At 40.8% G+C, this 22,735-nt stretch overlaps 1 protein-coding gene across 1 annotated transcript; it reads right to left on the bottom strand.

Annotated features, from left to right (window-relative positions):
* Nucleotides 1-581: 581 nt before the first annotated feature.
* PCOLCE2 (procollagen C-endopeptidase enhancer 2) lies at nt 582-20,896 on the bottom strand. Its single transcript, XM_071566729.1, has 9 exons — nt 20,702-20,896; nt 19,701-19,809; nt 12,324-12,579; nt 11,715-11,839; nt 8,654-8,790; nt 6,748-6,902; nt 4,474-4,557; nt 2,375-2,542; nt 582-1,153 (listed from the first exon to the last, which is right to left on the bottom strand). The coding sequence occupies exons 1-9, from the start codon at nt 20,791-20,793 to the stop codon at nt 1,023-1,025; spliced, it is 1,257 nt and encodes a 418-aa protein (XP_071422830.1). The 5' UTR covers nt 20,794-20,896; the 3' UTR covers nt 582-1,022.
* Between the last annotated feature and the right edge of the window lie 1,839 nt (nt 20,897-22,735).

The following is a 22,735-nucleotide window of genomic DNA, read 5'->3' on the forward strand; positions in this document are numbered from 1 at the left end:
AGCAGTGTGTTAGGTGTGGTTGCAGCACTGAGCTGTTGGATGAGCTGCCAGCACAGCCTCTTTGTGCATCTGTGCCTCTGTCTGATCCTTTGTCCCCTGCCCAGCTCCCCGTGAAGCCCTTGGAACACTCCAAGTGCTGCTGCACTGCTGAGCTGCACCATGGCTGTGTCTCTTGGCATTACATGTGAGAATCCATAGTGGAAGAGAATGGTAATCTGCATTCCACTGCTGCAATAAGCAATGGGTACTTCCAGCAGAGCCTGTGTATTCCATTAGTTTTCTGCCCATGGTTGCAAATAATCCCAAGAACTGTGGTCTGGTATTTATATACCAGGAAAACAAGTACTTAAAGGGATCTTGGATTCTATTCCATCCATGTTCTTAGTAATACTCAAGTTTTCCTAGTTTGAACAGCATGTATTTCATACCTGCTTTTGACAAAAATGTACTTCAACTTTTCAGTATTAATCTTTACTTATAATCTGTTTCTGCTCCTCCATAGCTTATAGATTTGATTATAACCTTTCAGAGTAACAAATAACTGCATACAACAGACAGGCCAACAAAGACCTCCTGCCCCACTTTATAAATAATTAATAACTAGCTGGTGTATGATTTAATCTTAAAATATTTTATTAAGCACAGGCAATAATGTAGAAATCCATGTAATAAAACAAATTTAGAGAAAAAAGCTAAGTTAAAATGAGTTACTATAAATATTGCACTTAGAATTCTTATTTTACATACACAACTCCTTAAAAAATTGGACAATTATAAATTAACATCTTCCGAGTAATTGGAATTTGTATGGTTGAGATCAGATGGCTGTGCTGCAAATCTTCAGCTTTCAGACTCGGGAGGATCTGTCTTTGTCCTGTACATGTACTGGATTTCACTTTGTGCTTAGGTGGATGGGAGGGAAGGAAGGTCTTATTCTTGACAGTCAGTTGCATTTTCGTGACTTAACTAAGTGAGAATTGTTTTTCAGGAGAGGTGAGAGAATGGAGCTGCAGAGTTCAGTTTTAACATGTTTTGTTTTTCAAGGCATTTAGCATCTTTGAGTTCTTAATCTTATAACTCATAACAAAGCTGTTGGGAAAGACTTTGCCTCTACCATCTTCATCTACCTGTCCCATGATGATGTAGTTTAAACCTGCAAAGGAGAGAATGAGATTACAAGACAGAAATCTGGGAGGTCATTTGGTAAGTGTAGCTCTTTACCAATGGTCTTTTTTCATTTGCACTGTTTGTTGTCAATGCCTTCCTTTTTCCTTCCTATCTAAAGCATGTACTCCCTTATCCACCCTTGCCAGGCTGGTTATGCCATAAAGTGGTGAGGCAAAAATCAGGTAGATACACAGCTAAATACTAAGTAATTAAATATATAGGGAACAGTCATTAAATGCGGACTGTCATATGAGTCTGAAAGGCATCAAAAGTGCACTATAAACACTGGATAATTTAGGCACCAACACCCAGAGTGGAATGTGTCTCATTTTGAATATTTGCACACTTGCTCAGCTTGGAGGTAAGAAATAGTGCAATTAAATATTTTCATTCCCTTTTCCTCCCCCAAGACATAAACATTTTCTAGATACACAGAGAGGCAGTCAGGCAAGCAAGGTGGACTTAATGGGTGGCAGGACTTGGCTTTGGGGAAATTGAGCGGATTTGTATATTTTCATGGCTCACAAGGGTTAGGGGGCTTGCAAAGCCTTAGACTGGAAGGATTGGTATCATAGGGATATAAACAGGAAAGTTTAGATACTAAATAATGGCTATGAAATAGCTGATAGATATTTAAGATGGGAAGCACAAGTGTGTGGTTTGGAGCCAGCAGTCTGTGCAGAAGGAGACAGTTTGTTTCAACAAGGACATTATTATGTCTCCCATTGTCCAGGTTCCAGATAGCTCATAGGCAAAAGCCAGTTTCTGATCATGATTTTTCACTTTGTTACTGCCCACCTTGAATTAATATGCTTAAGCACTAGAACAGTATCAGGGGTTTTTTGGTGCTTATTAAATTATTTTGAATGTTTCCTGCTATGGTTCCATTTCTGTAGAAACAATCTGTTTGAGCTTCGTTTCAGAGAACCAAATTAGATTTAACCTTGTATCATGTGGCTTTTAAAGAACAAAAAAGTTTTTCAAACTCCTTTGATCTAAGTAAGCTTAATCCTTTTAAAGTAAAACTGAAAAATGCAATATAAACTTGGATTACTGGTTATTTTTACCTTAAATTGATTATAATAATAATTACTGAGTATAGGAACAATTACTGTAATTTTACTGATTTTTGTGGCCATATTTCAAAAAGTATTTTTCAAAACTGTTGTCTCATAAACACGCAAAGCAGATACTGTTGTGTACTTACCTCTCCTGATGAGAGGACACTGCTTACAGACAACAAGAATCTTGGCACTCATATTCTTGCCAGCTTGTTGAATTGCTAAATTTCCCTCCTTATACACGTTAATGATGGCTATTGTTGCATGCAGGCTGCCAGCACGTGTGATTGCTGTGATTACAGTTCCAGTTATTACTAGAAGAAAAGATATTTGATACATGATATGTTTGTATTATTTCAGACATAATTTTGGGGCATGGTAAAACTTAATATTAGTCCCTAATAAGGAAACAATACTGGGAACAGTTACTAAAAATATTCATATGACCGGTAATAAATAACACACTACTGTCAAATTTGGTGGCACCAAATATGAAATTGTTCTAGAATGTGTCAGTCTCTTGCAAGCCCAGCTCTCGGGTTTGATAATTTCAGTTACACAGTACATTTTTATCCTAATTTTAATGACTACTTTTAAAACAGTAGAGAAGTTGAATTGAAAGTCTTTTAGCCAAAAGCTGAATTCCCAGCTCTCTTCAGTAGCAGGGAATAGTTACTGCCCTAGGAACTAGATTTTGATCTGTCTGAGGCCTGACACTGATACAAATCTGCTGATTTCAGCTAAATGTAGATTGCAGATTAGACCATCATATCTCCTAAGCACCCCTCATTATGAAAATCAGACTTTTCCCTAGGATCACTGGATGAACTTGTAAGCCATCCTTATTTATCAAAAGGAAATGGTAATTGGTATTAATGATTTGTTTTCTTCTCAGGTCATCTTTTGTAAATCAAGTATTTTATCCTGGGATCAATTAGATCTTCAGTTATCTGGTATGTACAGCCAAATTTATATTACAGAACTGCATAATACACATTTTGGATTATGTGTTTGTAAATTTGCATTATCTTTCTTTAATGCAGACCTCTTAATTAAATGTTTAAGTTCAGTCAAAAGAGAATTATGGATGTTAAAATGCTGGGTATTGCAGCTATATTTCTACAAACAAGTTGAAATGCATAATGAAAGAGAAATAGCTCTTATTTTATAAGTTTATAAAGTCAGCAAATAGAATAATTTAGAATAAATCATACTCTACAAACAGCAGACTTCCTATTCCTACCTTAGGATAGACTTACATCCAGAGTAGCATATGAAATATTTTTACTCTCAATCCTGCCATGGAAAAGACTGAAAAATGTCAACTATTTGACAAAAGGTGAGAGAGGAGAATGTGATTTATTACCCTGATGCTAGAGGGAATAAACAAGTTTTATGTAGTGTCATTTACCATCAGCCATGAGTGAGGCATGGTCAGGAAGTGGAGTCCATTATGGTCTGGGGTTTTTTCCTACCTGCTTCTTTCCACCTTGGACCAGCCTGTGCTGGTTGCAAATGAAAACAGGCTGGTGGTCTGAGGCGGTCAGGGGTGCCCTGACTCCATCCTGCCTCAGGAACAGCCACATTCCTCTACCAGAACATTTCCTCAAATCTCCTGGGATTAGCAATGAAGTCAGAGAGAGTTAGGTTAAAACAAACAAAAGAGGGAGGGGAGTTGTCCCATCAGATTGTTAGGGATGTTATAGGGGATTAAAAGAAGCTTCCAGTATTCATATGGGAAAATGCTCTGACGCACAACTGAACAGAGCAGCAGTGACAGTGCTGCCCCAATACACAGCATTTTCATGAGTGATTTGTGTCTGGGTACAGAAGCAGTGCTTCTAAGCTTACATGCCTTCATTTAAAAATGCTTTGGAAGTGCATGGGGTGAATTGTGGAACAGTCAGCAGGTGCAGCACAATGTGTGTTGGTTACAGGCACATGAGATGACACCACAGGAACTGAATCCATACTTTTCGCTTTCCTGTGGTGGGCTTGTGTTGTCGTTTGCTTTCCAGATTGAGGAAGTATGTTTGTCTCAGGCACCTGTGCAGTGCCTGTTTCAGAATATCTCCAAGGATGCATTGAGTGAAACACAGATACTTGTATCAGGTACACACATAAGGTGGTGTAAAAATACAGCCTATTATATTAATGATAACTCAGAACTACATCTGGTAAAAATCCCTTGAGTCTAAAAACGCACTGCTGAGTGAATAATTAAAAAGAAACTTTGCTTCCTTACCAAAGTTGCTTGAACAATAGTTGCTTTCCAGAGTCCCACTCCTTTTACACTTTTGCTGGCAGAGGGCAACTGTAGGTTTCACAACTTTTTGAAGAAAAAAAGTAAATTGAAATTGAAATTAAGTATTTGGTACAAATGCAAAGCAGTATGTTTAAAAAAAAGAAAAGAGAAGAAAGATGAATAATCCTGAAGTATACATGAACTAGATCTGGCATTGCAAGGGATGAACACCACAGTAACAATATTCCTTTTTTCACCCATCTCCTCCTGACATAATCTTTTCAGGTGTCTCAGCTGTGTGCCTGTTCTAATGACGTGGCAGAATGGGATGTTATGGAAAACTTCCATGTGATCACACTGTGATCTGAAATACCTAGCCAAGTGCTATTGCCACACAGCCCTAGCAGGACACGATGTATCATGACATGGTATTACAGTAAAGCTTCCAAGGGAGGGGGTGGCCTTTTATTGGAAATTACTGTACTGTGATGGAAGGGATCAGAGTTCAAATTCCTGACTTCTTTTTTCCAAATTTTTCACATAGCGTCTTGACATGTAGCACTGCAGAGTTTTTATTCATGACATCTTGAAACACAGCGTTTGAAGTATGTATTTAACATTAGGGACTGACATTCCCTTTCTGAAGTGGAATGCTTTGTTTATAAACAACTGAATACACTTGGTATCTTTTCCCTGTCTGGGTGGATGTTCATAGTCTCTGTACTTTACTCAGCTGACCCTTTCTACATAACATGACAGAATGCAGGACTTTAAGGTTTTTATATCCTTTTCAAATTGTTTGAAATAGGCCATTGATATAATAATTATTGGAAACATAGAAGTAAGACAGATAAATGTAAAAAATGTACTAACAGCATTTATTTATTTCTTCAAGTATTTTTATATTTTTATATTCTTATATTTTTATATAAGATAGAGACAGATAATTCTTGAAAGGGCCTACTAAAGTTTAATATTTTATTCATGCCTGGAGTTCGGTGCAAGTTTTAACAGATCTGATTTGCAAGTCTATTTGAACTGGACACTTCTGAATGCAAATGATAGCTCAGAAATTGAACTGAACTGCAGAGGTTTGGTATGTCTTTGTTTCTTAACACTGGTGTCATCAAAATTGACTTGGAGTTAGTTGGTGAAGTTCACCTTTCTGGCCTGTGCACCCACAAACATCTCAGGGTGAACTGATGGCAAACCCTGAGCATGGTGCAGGGGAGGGAACTGACAGCCTGGGCTCCCTGAGACCAGGGTTTTGAGCCAACAACTGCCTGAACAAGTGCTTTACAGTGAGGAAGAGCTGGATTATTTATTGTCAGAGCACCAGGCACATCAGAATGACTTACAGGTCATTATGATTTAATTTTTATAATGTTTATTTTCATCTATTTTATATACCTTTTGTTAGCAGTATTTAAACGCCACAGCTTCTTGGTTTCCTGCTGACAGGTCACTGCTGTCCTGACTCTGACGCATTTTAAGTACGAATCAGGTTATGTTTTGCAAAAACATCATAAATAATTTGGTTTTCTGCTATAAATGCATCTTAAATCTCTCACATTCCGGTTATAGAAATTCTAAGAATTTATTCCTTCACTATCTCAGTAATGAGCTAGTTTTGGCAATACCTTCAGAAAAATCCCCTCTGATCTTTCATATATGCTGTCTAGTCTAAAATATAAAAGGAAATTTATTTTCAGTGTGACATATTTCTTTGTAAGTTCCAATCCCTAAATTTTTAAAAAATATAAATAATTCTTGGAGAATGTCATATTGACAGGGTGTTGGCAGAATCTAAGAGGGCTCTGGTGGCTTCCATATGAATTTTGCTTGATCATAATAACAATATGAAGAAAAATACAGTAAGATTTTTACATATCAACTTCTCTAGAAGAAAGAGTTCCTTTAAATAAACCCATTTCCTGAAATATTTAGAACATCTTATACAGAAGAAATTTGCTCATCCATTCTTCTATGGCATTTGCTGGTTAACTGTCCAAAACTGGGAAGACAGGAAGATTCTCTCAGGTGGAGTGAGTTACTGTCACACTGAAATGTAGCCTGGACAGTTTCCTTTTAATAATGTTAAAAATTCTCCCCTGAGTATATTAATTTTAATTAATTCCCTTAACATTTGAAATATTAACAAACCATAAAACTTGAATTTTTTAGTATCTTTTCTAGTACATATTTCCGTAGCCCTCTCCTTGTTCTGGAATAATTAATTTTTCAAAGAAATTAAATAAAGCCAGTAAAACTTACTGGAGGTAGCAGGAACTGTTGTGGTCGTAGGTGGAACTGTAGTTGTAGGTAACTTTTTTGGTCTAAATTTATAATGGCCAATAAAGCCATCAGCTGTTAAGCTTAAATCAGACAAAAACTGAATGAGCAACTCATTTCTCTCAGACAGAATAGGCCTGAAATAGAAAAACAAAATAAAATATTTCCATTATTTTAAATGTCAAAGCCAAAAGCATTAATAGCATTCTTTAAAAAACAAAACAAAACAAACAAAACCCCAAACAAACAAATAAAAAAGAGAGTGCTTCTCTTTATTTATTGGTCTGAATGAAGTAGCTGTCTCCAGACTAATATTGAAAAATATGTGATTCTTTGCTGCTGTGTCACACACTGGTGTTTTGAGCATGAAAGTCATTTTGATGAATCACCTAAAACTGATTCCTGAAGATTATGTCAATCACTGTCCTCAAATTCTTCTGTGTGAATTCACTGCAGCCCTCACTTCCATGGAGCGGAAGGGGCCAGACTGACACAGAGGGAAAACACATTGAGGAAATCTTCAGTATGTAAGGGAGGTCAGTAAATGGAGGGGTTTTAAATTTGTTGCTGCTTAATGTAAAACATGTTACACATTTGGAAAGTCTTAAGAAAATCATTACAATTTTGGATTCTGTAACTCTTCAACAAAACCACCAAAAATTAAATGTTATTATTTCTGTGTGGTTTTTAGCAATGGTTGGATATTCATTACTAAGGCCTTAAAGAGGTAATAGAGTTACTTTCTTAGGATTTGAAATATCTTGGGCAGGCCTTGCTCAGTGCATTGACATTCAATTCACAACTGCACAGTACCTTCTGTGACACTGTCACTGCCTCTGGATGTGGAGGTCGTGCAATAACACTGCACTCAAGACTACTGTTTGGGAAAATCCTATGGAATCCAAGTCTAGCCAAAGCAGCACTTCTCTCCTTCTTTTGAGCTTTCCACAAACCTTGTGTCAAAATTAATTACTAATCAGTAACACAATTTTTTCAAGCAAAACCAGTGAGGAAAAATAAATATAGGGGCAAAAGAATCTGAGTGAGGAGAGAAGAAAATAGCGATTTTAACTTGTAGATTTACTAAAATGACTGTTTTTTCTTCCCGGCATTTCTGACAGAGCTCATGAGCAGGACTTCTTCAAAACACTTAATCAGGCCTTTGAAGTAAAAACTTGTCATCATGTCCCATTTTTTGGCAGATTACCCCAAGTCAGTTTACTCTGATGGCCGAGTCTGACACAAACAGTAAGTGCCTGGTTGTCTGGAATTCTTCCTGCTAAGGGAGTTGCACAGATCACACTTTTCTTGTGCAGCACTGGCACAGGCCTTGGATGTGGGAGGGCACTGATTATCAGCTGCCTGAGAGCTTTGTTCTGCTCCCTGAACACCAGGACTACAAGGCCAAATCTGAAAAATCTGACCCAGTCTGTGTCTCCTGTTTTTTTAAAAAGTGTCTGAGATGGAAGTAAGTCAGCTAAAGTGAGTAAGGAGCCAAAGAGCTAGAGAGCTCAGCTGGATCCTTGTAGTATCTATAATCAAAACGTTAAGAAACATAAAGTTACATGGATGTTCAGCTACCATTGGTTTTATACCAATATCAATAGCAACAGGATTGGTACTGGTGCTATTGGACAGTGGTCTAATGAGGCTTGTGGGACAGGAGAGAATATGGGTTGGAGCCAGGGTTAGTCATGGAGAAAAATGAGAAGACCTAGAGAGAGACAAAATATGAAGCAACTCCCAGAAGTTCAATTGGAGGCAGAAAATGTTACATTTAATTTAAAAAACATTAAAAATCTTTCAGAAGCCTAGGACAAAACTGTAACTGCAACTATGGTTAAGACACACAGTGTAGTGAAGCTCATAGTTCAAGGATGTTACTCACGCTGGTGGACTGTCCCCGCAGTACTTCCCAATTCTTTTAGCATCGTTGATTTCTCCACCATTAAACACTGCTACATAGTCATATCTGCAGTAGTTGTCTCTCTCCACATCAAACTTCTCAAACTTCAGCTCTATTAGCTATGGGGAAAGTGTAGATAATTAATTTAATGGTGCTTCTTGTAGTAAGTGACATCTTCATGTGAAGAAGATGATTTTTCTTTCCATGAAGTCCTTAGTGGACTTAATTATAAAGTATTTTGATCCACATGACCTCTCCAACAAATAGTTCAACATATGACTAATATTCTGTAAAACATTTTCTCCTCAAATATATGCAAGTAACTTTGGATAAAGTTATTTTTATGAGTGAATGTGAACAGGGTAGTAGGTGTTGGGTGTTACGTTGCTTTTAAAATAACTGTAACAAGTGAAAATCACAGAAAAGAAGCTGTTAGTGTCATTTCATTCAAGATTTGCTAAAGAAAAGGCAAAGTTGGTCAGAGCCATTTCACTGACTTCATTAACAGCAAGGTCTGAATCACTGTGGTCACCAATGCCATTTACATTTGATGAAGAATTAAAAACATTACAAATTAAAATATTGATAGAAATAAAATTAGCAAATAGTAAGACTAAAACCATGAGAAAGTAAGTAGTTAAATGAATTTTGTCTCCATGTCAGATTTCCATAAATGTTGAGGCTCTACAAGTCATAAATGAGAACTAGTGTAACTCTGGTATTTCCATTGCTGATGCTATTATCTCCAATGACTTGTTTTTATAGAATTTTCTACTTAAGGAAGAAAAACTATAGACAGGAAAACAGAAATGGAATGTACTACTCTGAAAGGAAGTCCTGCAGAGTGACTGTCACTTGTGTAGCAAGGAAGGGAAACACAACCTAACTGCTCCATGGAAACAGAGGTAATACATGCATTTAGGTTGCTTCTTTATATGAAGCAAAACAGTATTTAAATCATCTTCCCACAAATAGCACAAATGAGGCTTGAATGACAACACTGAACTGTGTTGATTATAGATATGCAGAATTTCTTTTTAAAAGTCTGTCTCAAACAAAGATGGTATTAAAACTTCTAAGATGGTACACAGAAAAAGGAGTAATTTGAACATGGCATACACTTTGTTTTACTGACATAGTAAAAATTATCTTGTTCTATATTCCTTATAATGATAGCCTGTTATCACCTGATGTCTCAGTTTTGCCTGAATATGCTTTTGCACTATTCAGATGTTTAAGGTATAATTTTGTTTCCCATAAAGTATGAGTAGCCTTGGGGGACTTGGTTTCAGAGATAACTAACAGGCCTGTTTCAAAGCCCTCAGCATCATGATGAAAATATGGCCTTGAAACGGAAGTACCCATCTGAATAATATGCTCGTGATAAAAAAAATGGTATAGAAAGAAGCAATGCAACTGGGAATAGAAATGCAAAATTTTCCCATAACAGGCAAAACAGCAGGCCATAATATCTACTTTGCTTTTCTTCATAAGAGCACCTTGCACTAGTGAGTATTTCATGATAGAACAGAAACTCTTCATAATCAGGAGATTCCTTCATCTTCTGTAATACATAAAGTAATTATTGGTTTGTATTTACAGCAACAAAACAAGAGTGACTTGTTTTATTGCTCACATAAAATAAAAACAGAGAAAATGTCACCTAAACTTTGGCAAATGGAAGAGAGAGAACCTTTTTATGTGCACTTGAAGAGAGATGCTTATTCATTACTTCCTCAAAAATTGCTTTTTGTCACTGTCAAAATTCTGCCTTATTTGCATGCAAACAACCACTGTTGCAGTGCATGACTAATATTTATTTGGAAACAGGTAGATTTATGGAACAGGATCATCAAAAGGCACAGGATATAATGCCCTTATTTTTATGCTTATATAGCCTTTCTTAAATGTTGTCTATGAGCTTAGGAGAAGTTCTTAGGCTTATCTAGAGACATTTGGAAAGAACCAAAGTAATCTGCAGTTTACAGATAAGGTTTTAAAAATAGGATTGCTACATGACCTGCATCTAGCAAACAAGGAATGTGGATTAAAGAGGAGTACAGGAAAGACTAAGCTGACATAATGCTTCAGTTCAAGGGAGAAACTATCTTGGTAAAGGGAAAAGTATGAGAGATCAGAAGAATATGTTTATCTGGGGCAGCTTTTTTATTTTGAGGATTTCTGTCAGGAGTGGAAGATGAAGAAGAAAGTCATCTTTACATGTAAATGAATTTAAAAAGCAGGATGTGGCAAGAAGAGCAACCTACCAAACATGCCTGACAACCAAAACATTGTCTTTGTAGACCTCTTGCCAAGGTACAGAGCAGATGGCTCAGCAGCAACCAGAAAATGTGGGGCTAGAACTGAGATTAGCCCTACAGCGTAGGGAACACACTTGTGTTCGCCACATGTGGCCCATGAGCCCTCTTGGTCTGCTGTCACACCTCTTCAGGTCTTAATATGCTCTCATGGCATCTGGCTAATCAAGCATGTTACGAGATGGAGCCTTCATAGGAAACAAAACAAACTTTATGAAGTGTACATTGAAAGTCTCTGTCCAGGACACAACCAAATATATTCCCTATGGTGGAATAATTTGCATAATGCTTGTGAATTAACAAAATAATCTTAAAAAACTCTGGTTTAAAAGCCTCACCAGCCACAGATGCTTTACCAGGCTTGCTTTAGGGAGCGTGCAGGGCAGAGGCCATGCAGTGCTGGGGGAGCACCAGAGTTACTGCAGTGAGACCTGGAGTCTGGCTGGAGCACAGCTGTGCCTGCACTTGTTGCACGGGCGCAGCCCGAGCTCTGAGCCACATGGCACGTCCTGGCCCTGGGCAGTACATCCTGGCAGGCCATGGATGCTGAGCACATCCTGGCTCTAGGCAGCACGGGCAGCAGACCCTGGCAGGCCATGGATGCTGAGTACATCCTGGCCCTGGGCAGCATGCCCTGGCAGGATGGATGCTGAGAACATCCTGGCCCTGGGCAGCACACCCTGGCAGGCCATGGATGCGGAGCCACAGTGACAGCAGCGCCTTACCTGGTTCTTGGGGGCAACGATGTGCCAGGAGCAGGTCACTCCCGCTGGGTAGTCTCGATCCGGCCAGTTGGGCGTGTGGAAGGACCCCGAGGGCTTCTCCAGTCGTCCCCCACAGTACTGGTCTCCTGCAACACACACACAGAGCTAAGAGCACAGCAGGGCAGCCAGAGGCTCGGGGTGCTGCAGAGCTGCGGGGAGGGAGACCAGACTGTTCCTCTGCCATGGCCCCACCACAGGACATGGCTGAGCCCTGCAGCTCAGCTGGTGGCACCTCTGGGAAAACATATTTAACAAAGGGCAGCAAAAAAGAGAGAGAGAGAAGCATTCCTGCAAACACTGGGGCTGGATACTCTGGCTGGGTTGGTGCTGTGACCAGTTCCCTGGGAGCCTGTTCCAGTGCCCAACCACCCTCTGGGGGAAGAACCTTTTCTAATATCCAACCTGAACCTTCCCTGACACAACTTCAGGCCATTCCCTCAGATCCTGTTACTGGTCTCCACAGAGAAGAGATCGGTGTCTGTCCCTCCTCCTCCCCTCATGAGGAAGCTGTAACTGCAATGAGCATAATGTACCATTATGCTTGTCTTCAGCATGTATATAACAAATTACCTCTTTCATGTGGTTCTGCAGCAGAAAACTTGGCAATGAATCCACTTCCAGCAGTGTTAGCATCTGAAGTCATCTGCACCAACATTTTATTGGTGTTGGACACAAGGGCACCTGGTTTCACAGTACCACAGAACCTGCCGATGCGCTGCCCGTTGGCGTGGCCGTTGTAAATGTCCACAAAATCATAGCGGCACAAGTTGTCACTTTCCAGGTCTAAATATCGAAAAGAAAGAACCACCACTTTTCCCTCTGGGACCTGCAGAAAGAGAGAGAGAAAGAGAGAGAGGGAGGGGAAGGGAAGGAAGGAGAGGTGCATCTTGAAATGCGACTGACACCCACACATCTATCGCATCCCACTGTCTGCGTGACTGTCTTCATACCCTCCACTTCTCACCAGGTAGGCTCTTTGTGTCAGTTATACTCCAGGCAAAGCAGTCTTGACAATAATTTGGACCAATCCTTAATACAAAGCTCTGGCCATCTCTTGTCATTATCTTATTTCTGATCTACAGTATCCTCTGGTCAGGCTCATGCAGTTAATTATAAACCATCACTGCCCAGTTCAGCTTGGCGTGTTTCTCTTATCTTCTGCTGAAAGTATGAAATCAGCCATGCAGCTCCCTGTCACCAAGTAAGGTGAGGATGAGATTAACAATTTAGCATTTTGAAATGGCCTCTCTTCCTGATTTGTGTTACCAAATTTCATAGTTTGAAGGATTTACTTTTAAATGTACTGACGCATATCTTATATTTGTGAATAAAATTGGAAACTTTATGGCTAATAATGTACAACCCTAATTATTTGGTAGCTGAAGTGGCTACAGGGAAAGAATTATATTTGGAAAGGCTATGTAAAACTATAAACAGAGAATTCAAAAGAACCATTAGTCGGTGTCTTCCATACAGAGGAGAGTTTTGTTTTCTGAAACATTTGAGGGAACATAAGGCAGGGCAAATCTTACATGTCTCCATCTGTGGACATTGCAAAAGAGACAAGAGTACTGAGAAGAATGTAAATTAAGACACATAATAGGGAGAACATTTCCTGGGATAGAGTTGCAAGCTTTTAAGAGAAAAAGCAGCATACTGAGAAGTGAAAAATTATTCTAACAAAGCACTTAATGCTGTGGAGCAGGCCAGGAGGAAGGGAAGCAGTATTTTAAAGTATAGAGGGATCCTAGACAGGCAAGTATAATTATCTGCATTCAATCCACAGCCTGGTAGAGTGGTTAGCTATTAAAATAATTGCAGCTGTTCTGCTTTACTAAGACACTACTATAATTTTCTGCTTTAAACACACAATTAATATATCTGCAGTTAGTTCATATTTAAGCCACGTTATTTAAAAGTTCATGAATTTTTTTCATTCCTTAACAGTGACTTATTTTAAAACACCAGTTTGAGATAAACTACAACTAAACTGTTCCTATATGAAATCGTCAAACATTGTGAGTCTCAACAGTTAAAAATTGTCAGGTCAGGTATAGATGGAAGTGGTATAGATGGGAGTGACCACTTAGCCCAGAGAAGATGCCAATACAGGCAGCAATTCTAGATGTAGTGACAAATGTGCTGTAGGTGTGTTGGTGACTCATTCAAGAGGTTGCTTTTACATCCAGTGCTCATACTGAGCCTGCAGCAGGACAGACTTTTGCTTGAGCTGTTCTCAGCTGCCCAGGAGCCACATGCTCAAAGGCTGACCAGCCCCACTGCAATTCCTGGATCTGGTTTCAGAGTATTTTCCTTCAAGCACAGAGTTCTCTCAAAAATGCATTCAGTTCCCCTGTGCTGACGTACATCACTACTGCTCCATCAAAACCACAAAGCTCACCTCATCTTGAATCCACTCCTTGACTCACTGCCCTCATAACTAAACCTCTTATTATTGCATTCACTTGTCTTCTGGTCTGAACCACTCAGGAGCATTAAGACATGGTCATTGTAACAGAAAATGAGCTAAAATGAATTTGGTGTTCCTGTCAGAAGACCTGAACATTATTTATGGTTATACTAGAAATGCTGACTGTAAAGTTAGTCAGATAAAGTCAGATTTAGGCAGTTAAATTACGGCAGCCTTTTTTCCAGCAGTATGTATGTAAAATAACATGGTCTTTTGGGGTGGAACACTGATTATTCATAAGTTTGTACAACTGGTATGACAGGATGCAAAAAATGTGACCTTTAAAGGTTATCATGTTTTAAAGCAGAGTGAGCTGTTATCCCTACAATTTTAAGATTGTCCAACATTTTCCATTACAGTGCCTTGCAGCTTAGGCTACAAGTTACTCATTTTTAAGAAGTTTCTCCTTTTCCTTCCTATTTCTGAAAGTTGAGCAGAAGTCGCTTTAGCATATTAGATTAAACAGTTTTATCAATGTTTATGAGATTTTCCCCTACTTTCTTAGCTTGAATTGCTTCTTTGAATATACCTGCTCCCTCACGGTGTTTGAAGAAGGAAGTGGAAATGTGAGAGGTAGCTGGTTCTGGGGTAAGAAAAGGTCTTTTTGCTGTCCTTGTAGAAATGCATTCAGATTTAGCCAAGTGGTTACCCCTCAGCAGTGCTCGCGGTGCTCACTGACAGCTTTGTTCCAGCACTGCCCCAGCGCTGCCCTGCTCTCCCCAGCCTCAGGGCACTCGGTTCTGCCCCTGGGCATCCCACCTCCTCATGCTGCCCAAAGGTACGGGGAAGGGGGGGACAGGGACATGGGCCTGACCCCCACAGGAGGGAGAGGGTGCTGGCAAAGCTGCCCAGCTCCAGAGTGCCAGCCAGCCATTCTCAGGTTTTCTGTTCTGTGGTACAAGTAATTCTGTGCAGTGTTGTGAGCTTCCTTCTCTTCTCTCCACTACAGGCTATGTTATAAAACCTTACACTAATTATATTTCATTATAGTTCTTAATCTCTGTACCTTCTGTTAGTTCAATCTGTTTGAACTTGGTCAAGGCTGTTTCCCATTGATGTACTTAACTCTAAGTTTTGTTTCATGACAGTTTGTAAAACACGTGTAGGAAAAACTCAGCCACATGATCGTGAATATTTAACAAGTAGCCTACTACAGGTTTTAATTGTTAGAATAATCCTTGTCACGTTTAGCTGAATTTGGGGAGTTAAGTAATTTAGAGGAATGTGTGGGGCCCTTAATCAGAGTCACTACTTACAGCCATTACTTCATAAAATAATGTACTTGCTTATTAAAATAGTATTTGTCATTCACAAAAATAACCATTTTTTTCCAGTATGGTAAAAGAATTAAAATTATGTGGTCTGACTGGATGACAATCAGGAGTGCAGAGGATGATAGTTCCCTATTCTGACAGAAGCTGCTCCAGTTACCATTTTGCTCTTTTAAATGTTGAAAACTAATGTGCTGAAATCTGCCAATGTTTATCCTAGGACATTTAAAATATCGTTCCATGAGAAACAACAAGGGAGAAAGCAAAGGCCAGCACGACTCAGGTCCGAGCCTGATGCAGTAAGATGGTGAGATACCTCAGAGGAAGAACTGGAAGGAATTCCAGCTCTTAGAAGAAAGGAGAGGGGAAAAAAAGAGGGAGGAAGGAAGAGTGGAAGAATGATGTGATGCTTCCTCTGCAGGGTGTGCCTTATTTTTGTTCTATCCATCCAGCTGGTATCTTTCAACAGAAGCACTTCAGCTTCTGCCTCTCCTTGTCACAAAGAGGGGGACTAACACATACTCAGTCTCTGCTTCCCTTCTGATTTTAACTCTATGAACTTCTTCAGCATCAAAAATCATGTGAAGGATGCCTTACTCCTATTGAAGGCTAAACCAATTTTAGGAGTTTTTTAGAGGATAAATCCCTAAAATCATCTGTGTAGATTACTAATTTCTTCAAAAGGGCATGTTTATTTCATATATACAACCCCCCTCAAAATAAGGTCCCTAGATTGTATTTAGTTATCATTCATTGCAGGTATTTCATATAATGTTAATCAAAGTTCAGTTAAAGTAGAAACTGTTGTTCTGACTGTTGTTCTGATGTGTGTTCTGCCATAGCAATCCTAGGTAGAGTTGAAAAATACATCAGCTACCTGCACACCAAACATATTGTTTCTCTCTGCTGAGAATGAATGTGGAAGTAATTTGGAGTTACATCCTGGGAAGAACCACAATTCCTGTCTTGTACTCTAGATGCAATTTTAAAAATCTTCCTGACAAAGGCCCGAGATTCTGTTCATCTCTCTCTTTTCTGGCAATACAACCACGTGTAAAGATCTGTTTTCTACTGGAAGGGCAGTTTTACATTGATATGGGAAAATGAATACCTAAAACATAGAAAAAATTATGTAAAAATATTTTGCTCCCTCAGGGCAGATTCCCAGCTTCTCTCATAAGTAATTTTTTCAAACCTTGCTTATTGCCAGCAAACCTGCTGTAACAAAGCTCCTGAACCTATAAAAGCATAACCTTACATAACTCCGACAGTTTTCAGCATTATTGTTGCACATGGAGTTGACGGAGTTTTATGGGAACTAAGCAGTCTGCCAGAAAACCACAGGACAGCAGTCCAGATTCTCGGACTATGTGACACATTTATGTGAGTCAATGGCCAAGAAGGATTACAGAGTATTACAAGTAAATGCATATGACACAATTGAGATAAAGCTATATACATTACTATAGGAAAGGAAATAGCTGTACAAATGACTTTGTAGAAAAGCCAGCTAAAAGCTGCTGGGTAGTCTGCCAAGGCTGTAATATAACCACGAGCATGTGCTGAACACTTCTTAGAGCTCTTAGAATAGAGAAGCTGTTTTCTTTAGCCAGCTGAAAAAGTCCCAGTCTCTTGAAATAACAGAACTATAATTGAGCAAGAGAGACTCTTCCAGCTTTAGCAAACCAGTTGGAAAGATTTCAGATGATACCTGAATGCTACATTGCTTTATCTGTATTACCTATAACGTTTTCTAAACCTATTTTCTTCTAAAGAATGAATTAGCTGCCAGTCTGCCTCTCTGTGCATTTCTTCTGCAGACAATCAGATCCTGTAGTTGAGAAAACAGCTTAATGCTTCTTGTGACCCAGACAACAAAGTGAATCAACGTCTCTTTCAGTCTTGCAGACTCGTCAGATCCTGCATTAGGCAGAGTGTTTTCAGGAAGGTGTTCACAGCCCTTGGCTAAAACGGACAGGCAAAAAGTCAGTCACTTTCTACAGCGATGCTAAATGAGGAAGCCTAACAGTAATTCCAAAGTATTTCTTCATGGCACTGTAACTGGCTTTCTTACTTGGGGGTGCTACTGCAAGCTATTCTGAGCCTCAGCAGTATTTGGCGAAAGGATTTTGCTGTTTAAATTCAGGCTAACCAGACCCTTGAGTGTAACTTTCCCTCAGTTTGGTAAACCACCCTCTTTTTAAAGAGGGTACAGGCTTAGTCTTGCAACTTTTGTAGTCCTTGCCTTCACTACATCCTTCCTAAACACTCAAAAGACAGGGTGTTCTACACAGTTGATGGGGGAGAAAAAACCAGGTTGGCTTAGTGCACAATATTGTCTAATAGGGGTTAAATGAGGTGAGGGCACAAGCAAGTCCAGACTACCACAGCAGTGCAACTCTTCTCTGGTTTTGGGTGAGTTACAGAGGACAAGTAAGCAGCAGTCAAAGAGTGGAAGCAAATGGCAGCACAGCAGCAAACTTGGGATCAGGGTGATCAAGAAATGCCAGGCGCCATGGAGCTCTTCCCATCGTCAAGGAAGCCCGAGTGCAGACACAGCTCTGCTACAGCCTTGTAGGAGTGCTCCTCAGCATGGCCAGGCTACCCTGGGTGCCAGCATCTTGTGAGCAACAGCCTTGTTAAGTCTGCAATGAAACCACTCTGCATGGACTTTTTAAGCACAATCATTTGTTCTCTTCTCCCTCTACCCCCAATATTTGAAGGGCAGATCCATGGCACCCTTCAGTAATTGCTTCTTCAGTGCAGCCTCCATTTGTAATATAAGTTTTTTAATGACAAAAACTTTATGCTGTTATAAGCAAAATTGTTATTTCCTTCCAGATTTGATTTTGAACTCTTGAAGATCTAATACAGAGTTATATTGGTAAACTAACTTTAGACACTTTTCCCCTTTCATTTAAGGCACGTGCATATGAATCAAAATGCAATTTGCATCTGCTCTTCAGACTGCAAGCTGGGCCACCCTAATGGCTGTCACCTCAGCCTCTCAATAGCAAGAAAGCAAGTTTAGGAGCATACCCTGTGTTTCACATCATGCTGTTCTGGATGAAGTCAGTCATAGATCAGAGGTAACCTCAAACTCGGCCCCAATAATAATGCAAGAGAGGTTCAGAAATCAACTGTGCAACTTCACTAGTATCCTTCAGATAAAATGATTAAATTTACATCACTCATTTGGTACGAGAGTCGTTTTAAACTGAACACTGTAAACAGATCAATGTCTCCTGCTTTGCGTCAGCATCTCTATAGTAGCAGGAAACAATTATTCTGTGACATCCTATTCTCCTGCCAGCACTGGGGCTGTGAGGCAGTCTTTGAACTGCAGTTGTCTGTAGTGAGCCCGTCAACACATAGACTAACTTATTTTTTTATGCTTTCTTATACTTCATTTTTTCTGTAGGCCTGAATGTCAGAAGAATTCTTGGTGAACTGTGCCTGAAAAACAGAGAGGAAATTTGGTGGGCAGTTTCAGAGGGTTTAATTTGTGCAGATGTGAGGAAAGTAAGCATTCACTCACATCCCTTTCTCTGAGTCTGTGGGTAAGGACATCCAGCACCCAGTGTTCAGTCCTAGTTGTTTCATGGCATCTGTTGTCCATGAATACGATGTCTCTGCCCTGCAGTCTCATTTCAGCATCAAAGTATCAATCACACCATGCGCTTTCATTTCACATGGTCATTTATAAATGTAACACTTCCCTATTGCTGTCAGGTTGCTGGATGACAGATTCCAGATGTCCTGCTGGCAGAACAGTGCTAGGAGCAGACTCCAAGCAAACCTGCCTGATTTTTTTGGATTTGATTGAAATTTTTTCTATGTCTTCTTTCCAAGAAAATTGTTCTTTTCATTATCTCTGCCTCAAACCTTCACTTCGACAGAACTCACTATTGCTTTCCACTGTCACAGGAAGGGGAGATGTTTGCTTGTAGATGTGTTAATTTAAAACAATTAGAGGTGTGTCTGTGGAAGTCGGTGAAAATCTGCTTCTGCCATGAGCCAAGGCCAGTTCTATTTCAGCCACTATTATCATATTACATCAACCCTAAAAAGCTCCAGATCCCTGAGCTGCTTAGAGTTACTGAGTTCATCATTGCACATATGTTACCCCATATAAAACACTGGCATTAACAACAAATAGCTCTTCATTGTCTCCAGCACTGATGTTGTGATATTAAAAATTCTTACTGTGATTTTCCAAGTACATTTGCTGTTTGGAGGGTAGACTCCAGGAAATCCTTCACTGCCAATAAACCCTGACTCTCCAGATACAACTCCTCCACATGTAAATGTAGGCCTGAGAATAACAGGAAAAATAGTGCTTAATTTTTAAATATATTTCATTCATTCTTTGTATAATAGTCCAGAGGCACAAACTGTCTCAAAAACACTTAAGTACTTAAAAACATTGCTAACATCAAATGTTTCATTATTTACATAATTTGACTATTGACATAAAATGTGCAATTTAACATGCAAACATGTAGAAAAAATTAACTACTTGGGCCTTAATTCTGGATTTGCATAGACTGTTATCCCTCCCTCCTTCACTTCATAGGAGCAAAGGTGTCATACATAATTGCAAATTACTATTATAATGAAAAAAGTTATTAAAAAGTCATTAGTGATGGCTTTTTACAGTACATATAATAGTAGTTAAATCAGCACATTAATAACTTTTCATTCCTTTCTATGCTTTGATTGGATGTTTTAATCAAGTAAGTCTCCAGTACTTTTCTGTACCCCAGTAGCACAACCCATCCCGAGCACAGGCCTTGCAGCCCATTCGTGCTCAGGACTCAGCTCAGGTGAGCTCAGGCGCCGAGGAAAACCTCTGTGTGGAACCACAGCGATCCTGCTGAGGACTGGAGGGTGAGCGAGTGCCCTGCCGGGCTTTAGATGCGGGGATGCCATACGGTGTTACACCGCGGTTACACACGCGGCATCTCTCACTGAGGGGCTGCGCTCGCAGCGTCCCGGGGTCGGTGGGAAAAGCGCCTGTCTGGCTGCGCTCCGGGTGGGACACACCTCGGGGGCACGGCGGGCGCGGCTCTGCGGGGCTCGGAGGGGAAAGGGACGGGCGGGGGCACGGTACTTGTGCCGGGACACCTGGGCACGGGAGCCGTGCGGGGCGCGGGGCGGGTGCGAGGGGCAGCGGTGCCGGCGCGGGGCGGGTGCGGACACGGTACCTGTGTGGGGGGGCTGCAGGACGCGCTGTCGGCGGCAGCAGCAGCAGCAGCAGGAGCAGCAGCGGCGGTGGCCGCGGGGCGGCGAGCGGCATCGCGGGGCGGCGGCGACTGCGGCAGCGCTGGGGCCGCGGAGCCGCTGCTGCGATCGCCGCCTGCTCCTCGTGTGAGTGCGGGGCCGGGGGAGGAGGCAAAGGCTCCCGCGGCCCTCCGCCCCCGGGGCAGGGCAGGGGCCCGGGCAGGGGCGCGGGCGCTGCCCGGGGTGTGCCCGGCCCCGCCCCGGAGCCTCCCGGGGGCTGCACCGGAGCCGCATCCCGGGCGCAGGGACCCCCGAGCCCGTAGCCCCCGGATCGCCCCGCTCTGTCCTCAGGTGCCACAGGGCGGGGGCTCGTCCCGGCCGTGAATGAACTCAGTGTTACCGCGCGGTGCAGCTTCGGCGGAGCGCGAAAAATAGTAATGCTACTTTGAAATTTCTTCTTTATTTAAATTCTAAAGTAAACTTGAAATGCTTCGTTTTGTTTACCAATGGGCAATCTTGACCCATTTAGTAGCCTTTTCGCTCTGGCTGTGAAAGATACTCTTTAAAGGGCTGTGGCAGAGTGTACAGTAATGAACTCAATACTTGGGTGTTTGCAGGATTTTGGCCAAAGTTGTTTGACTGAGAAAAGAAATGAAAGATTAAATCAGTGTTTTTATTGAACACAGTGTTCTTACTGAATGCAGCATGTAAAAGCCTGACGTTGTTAGTGCTGTTGAATGATGACATACAGATTATCCCATTAAAAAATAGTAATTTATCTTCTGAAGATTGCTTTAAGAAGAGCCTGTCCCTCTTACTGTTTTAAGTATTTGTCACGTGCACCTCTTTGCAGGAGAAAGAGGTAAATCTGTAATAAAGTGTTCAGGCACAGCCAACTGAAGCAAACACTGGAGGAACTAAACAGAAATTCTGCTGCATACAAGGCAGAATATAAACCTATTAGCTTATTTTTAGCTCATTTATTAGGTACTTAACGGTCCTATTCTTGCAAAATACAGAGAAGAGTGGTCCCACTACCATGACTTTAAGGAAGTGCTGTGAATTAGAGAGGATGCTGTGAGGAATAAACAAAAAGTGGATGCTGCAGTTTAACAGACATAATTACCTGTACTCTTCTTTCTGCAGTGCTGGAGGAAGAAAGCAGGAGACTAACCTGGATCCATGCTTGCTAAACTTTCCAAAGGATTTTTGTGAGAGAGGTGCAGCTGCTATTGGAATGTCCCAGATCTTTGTGGCAGCCTACAAGACTGCTGGTAAGAGATACCAAGAGTGTTCCTGTGTGCATGGAGGCAATGGACAACAACTAAAGGGCAGAGGCTGAGACGTGCATGGGTTTGGGGAGGCCCAGGTTTTGTAGGAGCGAATGTGTGTTGGCAGACAGTGGGAGTGCCTGGCCTGTAGTCCTGAGGGGGGGCAGCCCCACATTCCTTAGTGGAACTGGAGAAAGGAGCAGGACACATCTAGGAAAGGCTTGGTGAGGGAGCAGGACACATCTAGGAATGGCTGGTGAGAGACTGGGGCAGGGAGTCCAGTTCACAAAAAGAGGGCTTTGGAAACAGAGAAGATCATAACATGGTCTGAGCAGAGATTATATTTGCAGTTGTGTTTGGAACTGATTTTAAGTCATAGAAATGGGAAATAAGAAAGCCAAAAAGGAGACATTTACTTACTCTGTGGTCAGCATGATGCTGGCTAGCAGCTAAAGTTTAACCACTATCAGTAGGTATACTGGGTTTTGCCATGAAGGTAATATAATGTTAATAAAATTTTTTAGCTCCAAAGTCAATGTATAGGACAGAGAATTGTATAATCCTTACACCACAGACACACCTGCTGCTCCTCTCTGTCCAGAGAAGAACCACTATTTAATAGGGAGAAAGTATTTCAAGCCTTACACCCACAGAGGAGCTGGCTCCATGCAAAACCCCCAACAAAGGCTGATAGTTCCCATGGATTACACATACAAGGAATCTTTTACATGTGGGTGCTTCAGACTT

Source organism: Pithys albifrons, chromosome 11 (genome assembly GCF_047495875.1).
Source record: "Pithys albifrons albifrons isolate INPA30051 chromosome 11, PitAlb_v1, whole genome shotgun sequence".
Lineage (NCBI taxonomy): Eukaryota > Metazoa > Chordata > Aves > Passeriformes > Thamnophilidae > Pithys > Pithys albifrons.